Source organism: Melanerpes formicivorus, unplaced genomic scaffold (assembly GCF_026170545.1).
Source record: "Melanerpes formicivorus ecotype bairdi unplaced genomic scaffold, bMelFor1.0.p_v2 SCAF_15, whole genome shotgun sequence".
Classification (NCBI taxonomy): Eukaryota; Metazoa; Chordata; class Aves; order Piciformes; family Picidae; genus Melanerpes; species Melanerpes formicivorus.
In genome coordinates, this window is record NW_027142367.1 from 10,187,451 (window position 1) to 10,200,570 (window position 13,120).

At 45.8% G+C, this 13,120-nt stretch overlaps 1 protein-coding gene across 1 annotated transcript in view; it reads left to right on the forward strand.

Annotated features, from left to right (window-relative positions):
• The first annotated feature begins 4,301 nt into the window (after positions 1–4,301).
• RAB12 (RAB12, member RAS oncogene family) overlaps positions 4,302–13,120 on the forward strand; it is a 32,072-nt gene continuing 23,253 nt past the window's right edge. The window contains exon 1 of the mRNA XM_068147591.1: positions 4,302–4,712. Within this exon, the coding sequence (XP_068003692.1) occupies positions 4,469–4,712 (244 nt within the window). The 5' untranslated portion in view covers positions 4,302–4,468. The remainder of the gene's footprint in view (positions 4,713–13,120) is intronic.

Genomic DNA, 13,120 nt, shown 5'->3' on the forward strand with positions numbered 1-13,120 from the left:
GCCACAAAGAGGCCTTCTCCCCTATGGTTCACCAGATAAGGACTCCCCCCAAAGAGCAGACAAGAAAAAAAGATGATGAGTTGGCCTTGCTGCCAGTTTATAAGGAGATAGCAGAATTATGGGATTGAATCACAGTTAAATTTTTCTGGAGCGCACCTCTTGTACCTTTCTGGTCCTCCTGGAAGACTCACCTCTATGTTTGTTTGGGGTTTTTTTAAAGGCATCCACCTCGAACCATGACAGTCACTGGAACAGGCTCCCCAAGGATGTGGTCCCAGAACGAAGCCTGCCAGAGTTCAAGGAGCATCTGGATGACACTCTTAGTCATATTGATTAGTTTTAGGCAATCCTGCAAGGAGCAGGGAGTTGGACTTGACAACCTTTATGGGTCCCTTCCAACTTGAGCTGTTATTCTATGACTCTATGATACTTAGTAGTTGACTACACATGTTCACGTGTAAAAGCTGAAAACAGATGCTGGAGGAAAAGTTGGGATACCAGAAGCTAGCTATTGCAAATAATCTGTGCATGCTTGGTGAGATGGCCCCACCCAAAGGCTAGAGAAGAATAAGAAGGAAGAGTTGCAATGGCTGGTGACAAACTGCTGAGCGTGACAGACTGGAGGCACGAAGGAATTCATTTCATGTATGTGGGTTCTCTGCAGCTATTGTCCAGGGAGGTGGCCGAGGCCCCGTCCCTGGGGGTGTTTAAGAGCAGGCTGGATGAGGCTCTGGCCAGCCTGATCTAGTGTAGGGTGTCCCTGCCCATGGCAGGGGGGTTGGAACTAGATGATCCTTGTGGTCCCTTCCAACCCTGAATGAAACTATGAAACTATGAAAAAATTCTTCTGAACCACAGAAGCTACAAACCACTCAAGGCTATGGAGCTGCAGCCTGCATTGACAGTTCAGTTTGTGATGAATGGAGTGATAATTCATGTCAATTAGATGATTTTGATTAAAGCAAAAGCAGAAGCATGAATGGTGAAACAAGGGATCAGACACTGGGAACTGACATATGTAACGAGAGTAAGACTTTTTTAAGCTTTATTATAGTCAGTTGTTTATGATTAATTTGATTTGCTTTAATATAGAGTAAGATTTTAGGTTTTATTATAACCTGTTTCTTATGAATTTGATTTGTTTTAATATATGTATACAAAGGCCTTAGTGAAAGGTTAGAAACTAACAGCCAACAGGTGGAATACTATGAAACAATAAATTGTTGAAGGATGGGAAAGGAAGAGAGATTGCTACAGGAGATGTGAACGCAAGAGACAGTTGTGAGAATCGTAAGATCCTACATGCAACCCATTCCTGGGAAGGACATTGATTGTAACAACAGAGCTAAAATAGATACAACCACAAGGACTCAGCACACAATCCACCACCAGTGCTGACCAGATTACATCATTGATAATTAATGTTGAGGAACAGCATACACCACATCTTGTGGTCTGCACGATTTACAAAGAGCTGAGCGATCCTGAGGATCCATCAGTTACAAATGGGTTACAGCAAGTGTCTTGGGGAACATTGTAATCCCAGAGAAAGGACTTGGGGGGGGGGGGGGGGGGGAGAACAACTCAAAACAAAAGAGTTGTTATAATGCTCTACTTGCCAGATGATTTCACTCTCAGTGATGGATTTCCCCTTCAAATAACTAATTAAAGCACTACAGCAAATCACTTAAAAGAGGGTGGGGTGACAGGAACATGCAACAAGCCTTGGGATCAATTTGCTGGGTTCTTTGGGGTTTTCAAGGTTTAGACCATTCCAGTTGTTTGAAGAGCTGCCCATATTTGTGGTGCTGAAAATTAGTGACAGTTGAGAAAAATCTTAGACTATTTCTAGTCCTCTTTTTTTTTGTTGTTGTTTTGTGGAATTTTTTTTGTTCTTGACAACACAGCCTTCCTGTCAAAGTGTCTCTTGGTTCCTCAAGAAAATTAGCTCTGGAGAAAAACTATTCCAGTGTGGCAAGGCGTTCCTATACATAAAATCCAACTTGACATTCCCATGTGGAAATTCCTTAGCTTACGAATGATAGTGAGGATCTAGAAAATGGGTCCAAATTTTCTCAGATGTCACTTAGTTTTGGCTGTCTTCACATCTGATGTTCAGAGGAATCTGCATCTACAGGTGGATCTCAGCTAAAACTGAATCCTTCCTACCTCTAGAAGTCAAGCCCTCGTTTTTTGCCACCTGTTCTTGCTGAAAAATCTGGATCATGTAAATTCTAGGTCCTCAGTGTTTGGAGAAGTAGAAATTTCCTCCAAAATTACAGTAAGCAACACTCATCCTGAGTGTTTTCCTTCACATGATTTATCATAATACTTCCTCTAATTCCATTTTTAACTTTGCTTGGAATTTGAAAAACAGAAATGATTGTTTTGCAAAGGTCCAGTCCATGCCTAGAAGCAAGTGTATCATCCTGAAGTAAACATATTAGGTTTGGATTTGATAGTGAAATCCACCCCAGCCAGCAATAGAATAGAACCTGTACTGCTGCACAGAGAGGTGTCCACCCATGACTGTGGTCTGTTTGATCGCTTGAAGGTCTCCTTCACTGGAAACATTCAAACCTCACCTGGATGAGTTCCTGTGTGACTGGCTCTAAATAGTCCTGCTTAAGTAGGGGTTTTGGACTGTATGACTTTTTGAGGTAACTTCAAACATTCTGTGATTCTGTGAAATTCAGGGGAGACCCCACCATCCCTCCCAGGAGGGACAGCTCACATTGGGCTTGCAAGAAATACCTGATTGTACAGGCTCCCAGAACACGAGGCCAGAGTCCACCATGGATCACCTCAACAATCCTCTCTCTATATTGGACAGATATGGATTTGGTAGGTGGATCATTTGGTGGATAGGGGATTGGTTGGATGGTTGCATGTAATGGTGGTGGCCAGTGACTTGATATCCAGATGGAGATCTGTGCTGTGACCAGTGTTGTTCAGTACCTTCATCACTGACACAGACAATGGGACTGAGCACACTGTTGGCAAGTGTGCCAATGACACCAAGCTGAGTGGCATAGTTGACACACTTGCAAGACAGGATCATTCAGAAGGACCTGGACAAGCTTGTGAAGTGAGCCTCTGTGTGTTTCATGAGGTTCAACAAGGCTAAGTGCAAGATCCTGTACATGGGTCAGGACAATGCCTGGTATCAATGCAGGCTGGAAGGATGTGATAGAGAAAAGCCCTGTGGATAGGGACTTGGGAGTGCTGGTGGGTGAAAAGCTGGACATGAGCTGGCAATGTGTGCTCAAAACCCAGCTGTGTCCTCGGCTGCATCCCCAGCAGTGTGGGCAGCAGGTGGAGGAAGGGGATTCTGTCTGTCTTTGCTGAGACTCCACCTGCAGTGCTGGGTCCAGCTCTGCAGTCCTAAGCACAGGAGTTGTGTGGGGTTAGATCCTTGTATATTGGGAGAGAAAGGTGAGGCACCGACATGTCTGAAGACTGGCCAGGTCAAAAGTGCAGGTTTTGTCCCAGCCCTGATGGAGGACAGTGGGAACGGACTGGGGAAAGATATGAATATGTATGTTTGACGTCTACATAAGTTCAACTCGTGTTGTTATGGTGCACCTCTAGTAACCCTGCTATGCGGCCAGTGCTGTTTTGCCTTTATGATAAACTGGTTGTACTTAAAATTTAGCAGTGAGCTCGTTTCTCACACAACATCTTCTTCTGCAGCAAACTCTCCTTCTTTCTCATCCTTCAGCAACTTATTCTTGTTACATAGGGTACTTTTCACACAAGCTGTTAGCTGTTATCTTCCCTAGTATTTCACTCTACTATTCAGGCTTCTACATAAATATAATAAAGCAAACAAAATATAAACAATAATAGCAAAGGCAAAGAACATTTTATAACAAAAGAAAACATCCCTGTCTCACTTTTTAGTTCCATATTCTTATTCAGCTCATCCATGCTTCTGCTTTAGAGTTTCTGCTCTAATCAGAATAATCTAATTGACACGAATTATCACTCCATTCATCACACTTCCCACCCAAAGCATTATATGAGGCGCTGATGCAACGCTTCGGCCCGTCTCCCAGCCCTAAGGGCGCGGGGCCGCTCGTCCCGCAGTTTCTCGGGGCACACAAGCAAGAGCCGGACAGGCGTGGAGCCCAGGACGGAAGGACAGACGGGACGGACAGACGGGCGGGCAAGAGGCCGCTCCCCGCCCCCGGCACTGCGGCGCGGGCCACGGCTCCGGCGCTGTAGAGGGCGCTGCGCGGCCCGGGCCGGCGCAGGGCTGGGCGCGCCGCTCCCGGCGGTGGCGGCGGCGGCGCAGTTCCCGTTCCTGTTGCTGCTGCCGTTCTGTCGGGCTGGGCCGGGTGCAGGGCCGGGAGTCGACGGCCGTGTCACGTCCTCGCTGCTCCTTTCTTCCCTTTGCTTCTCAGTCGTCGGTGCTGGTGGCGGGGAGGGAGCGCGGGGCGCCAGCGCGGCGCCGCATGCGTCGCTGATGGAGCCGGGCTCAGGGCTGCCGCAGCGCAGGTTGGGGGGCGGCGGGTTGGACCTCGGGACGGGTTCGGCTGGCGGTTCGCCGGCTCTCTCCGGGGGACAGTCCCGCCGCAGGAAGCAGCCGCCGCGCCCGGCCGACTTTAAGCTGCAGGTGATCATCATCGGGTCGCGGGGGGTGGGCAAGACCAGTCTCATGGAACGTTTCACCGACGACACCTTCTGCGAGGCCTGCAAGTCCACCGTGGGTAAGAGAGCCCGTCGCGCCCCGTCCCGGGGGAGGGGGGCTGGCCTTGTCCCGGTGCCCGCTGTGCCCACCCTGCTGCAGGGGCCTGGCCGTAGAGAAATGAAGCTCAATGTGGCTGCGTCCTTTCCTGGCCCCTTTCCCACCTTCCCCCGAGTGTGGGTCCCTTCCCCACATGCCGGCCCCGGGCTTGCCCCTCAGGGGCCTCCCGGGCTTCGTCCCCTTTTTGGGGTGTGTAGTGGTCCCCGTGCCAGTCCTCTTCCCATCCAGCATCAGAGCAGGGTTGCTTTGCCCTGGGTGGGTTCCTTATCCGTGTGGGAATTCGTGGGGTTTATGTTGAGAGAGTCGTTTGTGCCAAACTTTCCTGTTCTTGATGGAAAGATCATGGAGGTTCCAGTTCCCTTTGCAAGTCTGGGTAAGGTGTTGGGGTGCCCTGTTTCAGCCTTACTAAACAAAACCCCACAGTTTAAAAACAGTTAGGGATGGTTGATAAAACATGGTACCGTGCTCAAGTCTTAGCTGTTGTGAGTAGGGAAATAGCAATATTCTGGAAGTTGAAAAGCTGCCCAGTGTGTATTCAGTGTAGTCAACGGGACTTAAAATACTCTTCCACACCATAGTCTGATTAACTCCAGATTGCTGTTATGCCTTCCTCGAGAACCCCCTCGTGATGTTAGAGATGAGGAATTTAATGTTTCTCAAAGAGTAGTACCTCTTGAGCGTGCTGTGTGTTTTGCTCCTCACTCAACTAACTGGAGAGCCATCTCCTAGCTTTGTAGTATGCAGTCTTATGATTTAGGCATCTCCACAGGTCGTGAGGTAATTTAGTGCCTGCTGTCTTTTAATACACAGGTGTGTAAAGGTAGGAAAACAAGCTGATTAGTCTGCGTCATTGTTGGCGTCTTGTCCTTGGAGTTGAACTCTTTGAGTATGGCAGCAAAGAGGTTGTTAAGTCTGTGTCATGGGAAAATATACTTAGCTTAATTGTAGCTTGGAATGTGAGGAAACTTAGAGCACCTGATGGAAAGTGATGGTATTGCCCTTTCGAAGCTGAGTTACTACTATCCAAAACTGTTTTCCAGGTGACGAAATAACACGCAGTTCCTCTTGGTTGAAAGTTAATGTGTGTTTTATCAGTTGTTTCAATCTTTCCAAGGTTGTCTTAAACTCCAAGTCTGATAGTGCAGATCACTCATAGTGTTGATACTGTTTTTGGTTTGAAGTTGATAGCCTCATAGAAGTTAGACAGTAAGAGACATATCAAAGGCATTAATCCTCAAGTGACCTGGTGTGATGAAGAAATGCTGATGTCTTCTGTAGATAGGCAGATTTAATTAAATGTATGGTCCAGTTGAGATAGAATTGGAGTGTATTCTTTATGAATTCTCCAAGCCTAGGTATTGTTTTGAACTCACATCTTTTTTGCATTGACCTACATTGAGGGTTCCTTTGAGGCTGAGCTCTGTCACTAGGGTCAGTTTCCTGAAGTGAGAGGAGATGCCCTAGACCCCACTCCAGACTTCCAGTCTGGTGGCTTGTAAGCAAAACCAATTTCCTAGATAAATGAGGCAGCGATTGAAGCAAAGAAGCTTCCTTATTTTGGAAAAGGAACAGGAAATAAACAATGGTGTGCTGCTAGACAGAAGATTACATAATGTTTGATACACAAAGTGTGCCAACAGAAAGCAGTATAGGGAAATTAACTTGTGCCAAAACACATGTAGAGTTGACAGTAATGGCATTCTTTCAAGGTCCTCTGACTAAACTTGAGAGCTGCTGAGATTCCCCCAGATCCCTTGGCTGCACTGTAGAGTACGAAGAAGTAACCTCTGCTGTTTACGTTTCACAGAGATTGAAAATAACTCACGCTCCAAAACAACCCGAGGCTAGACTTTGAGAGCTGAAATCATCAGGCTCTTTCCTTGCCACCACTGCAGAGGTTTGCAAGAATTAGAAGTGGAGCGAGAATGTGTTTTGAAATGCTGTTGAAAAATCTGAGACTGATCCAGTTTCAGGAGTTAGCTAAACTGAAAATTCCTTGAGACGCAGTTTGAAAAGGCTAAAATTTGCTGTGCCCACCTTATATTAGGAAAGCTGTGTTTTAAATGGAATGCTGAATATGTATGTTTACCTCCTCATCTTGATATTAATGCTCTCAACCTTGATTTTATACTAAACCTGTAGAAGTACAGGCCAAACAGAACATTTAACACCTTAACCTTTTGTATGGCAGTGTGCAGGCTGCTCAAAGCTCTTCTCCAACCATGGAAGACCTGCAGATGTCCCAAAACTTGGGCTGTCTCTTAATTGCTGGTTTAGCATAGTCATGGAATTATTAAGGTTGAAAAAGACCTCCAAGATGATCCAAGTCCGACCCTTAACCCAGCCCAGCCAGGTCATCACTGATCCACATCCCTCAGCACCACAGGTCTTCTGAACACCTCCAAGGATGAAGACCCCACCGTAGCTCTGGGCAGCCAGGCTCAACAACCCTTTTGGTGAAGAAATGTCTCATCCCATGGTACAGCTTGAGGCTGTTTCCTCTTGTCCTATCACTTGCTTCTTGGGAGAAGAGACCAATCCCTACTCAGCTACTACTTTCTTTCAAGTAGTTGTAGAGAGCAAGGAGGTCTTATACCTGCATTACTTCTGTAACAATACATACTTGCGTTCACAGAAGTGGTGATGAATTTAGCTCTGAAAACTGTGATTTCTGTATGCTGTAAGTCCTGTCTGTATCCTCAGCAGCTGAAATAACCTTTTCAAACACTGTAAAATTAAAATCCCCAAATTCTGGCACTTTGTATTGCTCAAGACAAGAGAAAGTATAAAGATGTTGATTTGGAGCCAGGTTCTTAAATTCTTCCTAGCTTTGGGGCAACGTCTGTGAGAGTAATCCTTTTCTTCAAAGCTGTTGGGCTTTTATGGACTTGTTTTATACCAGCAGTCTGTATCCACCTTCCCTCTGTTGAGCCACACTTAAAGGGGAAGGAAATGCCCTTTATGAGCCTTAGTAGTCAAATTCCATCTTTTTTAATGGTTTTCATTGGGAATGCTCAGGACAAACAGATCCCTGTTGTGTAGCTGCGCAGCTGTCAGTGCCACTGGGATCCAGCCCCGCGCTGGGAAGAAGGTCCAGTATGGACACTGACAAATGCCTGTAATGCTGTGTCATTGAAAAGTGAAGTGTTTCTGCTGAGCAGCAGCGGGGTGGATTCAATTAAGGAAGACATAGGATTTTAATGCTAATGTAAGAAGACCACACTGCCAGATTGGTAAAGTCAGTTCTGTAATAAAATCACATCACAATGTCTTCAGCCTCATCTCCGATGCTGAAGTTCTTTGAAAGTGTTCAAAAATAGCTTGGCAGATTTCAGCGTGGCACACGATGTGCTGCTGTTGATCTAAAATTCTTTTGATGTATTTATTTTGGGCTGCCAGTTGCATAGAATATTGTGTCTGCTTCATCTGCTATTTACATAGTACTGAGAGTGCTCAATATGCTCAAATATTTACTGATGGGCTTTTTTTTTTTGCATGTGGTTGTTGTCAGATGAGGAATGGATGTTGCCGTTTCTAATTTTTATGTGCAAGGTCAGAATGTTTCTTCTTACTCTTAGGTTATGACTTGGTTTTATTGCTTGTTTGGGCAAAGAAATTGTTTGTAAACATATTCCTCTGTATCTGCAAGGATGTAAAATGACTCTCTTCATGCCTGTGTTAAATCCAGAGTAGTTAAGGTAACTTCTGTAATGGAGTAATGTTTTTGCCTCATACTAGCTTTGCCAACAAGCTTAAATATATATTTTAAAGTAAAAATTGATCTCTATTTATGATTTGCTACCTGTCCCTCATCGACCTGTGTTATTCACACAGGAGCAGAATCCAAAACCATTACTTTGAGGTTTCACAGGCCTTTGACACTTAAAAACCAAATTCAGCATGAAAAAGGATGATTTCCCAAAGGTAATGGATAAATACTTGTTGTGAGATGATTGGAAAATGAGTGGTGAAGGAAAGGTGCTTGCTTTTGGTCCCTCTCTTCCCCTACTCCCCCCCACCTTACCCCACCCCAAGTTGTTTTTATCCCCAGAGAAATGCATCTTAATTCAGTGGTGAAGGAAAGGTGCTTGCTTTTGGTCCCTCTCTTCCCCTACTCCCCCCCACCTTACCCCACCCCAAGTTGTTTTTATCCCCAGAGAAATGCATCTTAATTCAGATATCCATGGTGGTGATGTTATATATTGATTTTTTTTTTAAATGGTGCTGTCTTGTGTTCTTTTCATTAGTCACTTTAAGAGTGAAAGGCCTGGATTCTTTATCCACTGTCTGTCCAATCACTGTTCAGTCTCACAGTTGTCTTATCTTCATCCACCAAATCTTAACATGGGCTCATAGAATGGTTTGAGTTGGAAGGGTCCCACCTGCCATGGGCAGCAACATCTTCCACTAGGCTGGGTTAATCAAGGCTCCGTCCAACCTGCCTTGGGATGCTTCCAGGCATGGAACACTTCCACAGCTTCTCTGGGCAACCTATTCCAGTACCTCACCATCCTCAAGGGGAAGAACTTCTTCTTAGTGTCTGATCTATATTGAGCTGCTTCTGCTTTGAAGCCAATACCTCTCATCCTGTCACTCTGCCTTTGTAAAAAGTCTCCAGCTGTTTTAGCTTCTTCCCGGTGTCTCTGCTGTTTTTCTTCCATGACAGATCTACACAACTCCTGTACTCAAGAGCACTTCCCATCTGTCCCATTTAGCTGCAGGCATTACGCTTCTCTCCAGGTTTTAATCTCTGAACCTGAGGTTCCTGCTTATCCAAACCTGAAGCCCAGCACTGACTCACCTCTCAGGTAGCTGGCTCTCCTGCTCCCTCAAATCAAGCTGAGTTCTGTTGTTTTTTGGTTGTTTGTTTTTTTTTTTTTTTTAAGTGGTACATAAAGGTTCTGAGGCCTCCCTTTATCCTTCAGATCTTTTCCACCAGCTCTGAAAGCATCCCAGGAGGGAGGCCTTGCCCTTGATAGTATCAGAGCAGTTTAGGTGCCATGTGCGTTGCTGTATCCTTTAACAGCTGTTCACAGGAAGCTACTTCTTGTAGTAAAATCTTAAGCTTCCTTCACTCCTGGTTTACAAGCAAAATCATAGGGAGAGCTACTCAACTAAGCCTGGAATGGAAAGGATTGTTGTGGATCAGGATAGGAATGCTGTGACCTGTGATTTGTTCAGTACTAATTGTAGCCTGTGGGATCCACATCAGTGACATGCAAATGCATTGCTGTTTAAGGCTCCTTTTAGAAATGCTCTTTGACCTTGCGTCACCTCACTTTGATCTCACTGTGAAGTGGTTGATGTTGTGGAAGTTGGGCACTCATTAGATTTATAGAGCTCTGTAGCTTTTCCTTCCATGCAGTCTTTCCCCTGTCTATTCTCCTAAAGTACCTATGTCTGTCCAAAATACCTCATGTTCATCAAATAATAATAAAGGTGAAAACTTCATTCTTGTCTTTTCCCACAGCAATCTTAAGTAAGGCTGCTTCTTCTTTTAACATATCTACACATATATGATATATAAGTATATAATTACATATATACATACACACACACATGTTTGGGTGTTCTGTCCCAATTCAAACCCTTTCCTCATTCTCTGTCCTTAAAAATGTGACTGAAACCACAAAATTTTCATTCCCATAAGCCTGTTGTATGACACAATTGTTGACTTAAAAGTAACAGCCTGCTCATTTTGTAAGTATCATTTGGTGATTTTTCAGAGCCACCCTTTAAGTTGCTCCTTAATTTTTTACTTTATCACTATTTATTCTCACAATCATCTGTAAATGTGGTATGTGGATTACTAACCATTTGGAAAACACTTTTTTAAGTAAATTGCCCTACAACAATCTTGTAATGCCACATTTAGTAATTTGCTGTAATCTCAGCTGAATTACAATCTACATCAGATTCTCAGATAATCATCCTGACTAGAAGAACATTTCACTTTTTGCCACGCTAGTACCTGCCTGTGAGTTCTTTCTGCCAAGCATTATTCATTTTAATTCTTCTCTAAAGATTTCTTTTCTCCTTGCATAAGATGGAATTGAGTATTTAGTTGGAATGGGGAGAAGGGAGAAAGGGTAGAAATAGATGTTTCTTCCAATAGAATAGAATTAACCAGATTGGAAAAGACCTTTGAGATCATAGAGTCCAACCTATCACCCAATACCATCTAATCAACTAAACCATGGCACCACGTGCCTCATCCAGTCTCTTCTTGAACACTTCCAGTGATGGTGATTCCACCACCTCCCTGGGCAGCCCATTCCAATGACCAATCACTCTTTCTGTGAAGAATTTCTTCCTAACATCCAGCCTAAACTTCCCCTTGGTGCACAGCTTGAGACTGCGTCCTCTTATTCTGTTGGTGGTTGCCTGGGAGAAGAGACTAACCCTCACCTGGCTACAATCTCTCTTCAGGTAGCTGTAGACAGCCATAACATCTGCCCTGAGCCTCCTCTTCTCCAGGCTAAGCAACCCCACCTCCCTCAGCCTCTCCTCGTGGGGCTTGTGCTCCAGACCCCTCACCCCTGTTGCCCTTCTCTGGACATATTCCAGCAAGTCAACATCTTTCCTAAACTGAGGGGCCCAGAACTGGACGCAGGACTCAAGGTGTGGCGTAACCAGTGCTGAGTACAGGGGCACAATGATTTCCCTGCTCCTACTGGCCACACTGTTCCTGATCCAGGCCAGGATGCCATTGGCCTTTTTGGCCACCTGGTCACACTGCTGGCTAATGTTCAGCCTACTGTCAACTAGTACCCCCAGGTCCCTTTCTGCCTGGCCACTCTCATGGAGTTGTTGTGGCCAATGTGTAGAACCCAGCACTTAGATGTGTTAAATCTCATGCCCTTGGACTCTGCCCATCTATCCAGCCTGCCAAAGTCCCTCTGCAGAGCTCTCCTACCCTCTTAACAGATCAACTCCTGCCCCCAGCTTGGTGTCATCTGCAAATTTACTGATGATGGACTCAATGCCCTCATCTGGATCATCAGTAAAGGTATTGAACAGGGTGGGTCCCGGCACTGATCCCTGGGGGAACACCACTAGTGACTGGCTGCCAGCTGGGTGTGGCACCGTTCACCACCACTCTCTGGGCTTAGCCCTCCAGCCAGTTCCTAACCCAGCTCAGAGTGCTGCTGTCCAAGCCATGGGCTGACACCTTGGCCAGGAGGTTGCTGTGGGGAACAGTATCAAAGGCCTTGCTGAAGTCCAGGTAGACTCCATCCACAGCCTACCCCACATCCACCAGGTGGGTCACTTGGTCATAGAAGATCAGGTTGGTCAGGCAGGACTTGCCCTTCTGAAATCCATGCTGGCTGGGCCTGATCCTTAATTTGTAAATTTCAGCTGATAGAAATCACAAAATGGTAGGGTTTGGAAAGGACTTCCAGACATAATCTAGTCCAACCACCCTGCTAAAGCAGGGTCACGCAGAGCAGGTTGCCCAGGATTGTGCCCTGGGGGTTTTGAAGGTCTCTACAGAGACTTCACAACCTCTCTCTGGCAGCCTGGTCCAATGCCTTTGCATCCTCACAGGAAAGAAATTTATCCTCATGTTTAAGTGAAACCTCCTGGGTTCCAGTTTGTGCCTTTTGCCACTTGTCCTATTCATTGGGCACCACTGAAAAGAGCCTGGCACCATTCTCTTGACCCCCTTCCTTCAGATGTTGATCAGCACTGATAAGAGCCCCTTTCAGTCTGTTTTTCTCCAGGCTAAACAGCCCCTGGTGTCTCAGCCTCTCCTTGACGGAGATGCTCCAATCCCTTCGGCATCTTTGTAGGCTCTGATGGACTCTCTCCAGTTGTGCCTGTTTTTTCTCGTTTGGGGGAGCCCATAACTGGATGCAGTACTCCAGGTGTGGCCTGTCTGGGGCAGAGTAGAAGGGGAAAACCACCTCTCCTGACCTGCTGGCCACACTCTTGTTCATATACCCCAGGATACCATGGGCCTTCTTGGTCACAGTGTATTGCTGGTTCGTGGTGAAACTCGTCCATCAGCACTCCCAGGCCCTCTGCAGAGCTGCTTTCTGGCAGGTCAACCCCTCACCTGTAATGGTACAGGGACTTGTTTGTCCTTGGGTGCAGGACTCCACACTTGCCCTTGCTGAACTTCATGAATTTCAGGCCCTGGATTTTATCAGCACTGCAGAAGTGCCAGAGCACCTCATAGTCTCCAGTCAGTGCATGTATGAGAATACACAATAAAGCAACAGGCCAAGTGAAGAGGCCACTTGAATAGTGTTGAACACAGAGTCCAGTTTGCAAAGGGAGTGGAATGCAGCTGTCAGACTCCATCTCTGCTGTGAACAGCTGAACGTGTCAGTAGCAAAGGGAAAGAAAAAGTAGGGCCATATGATT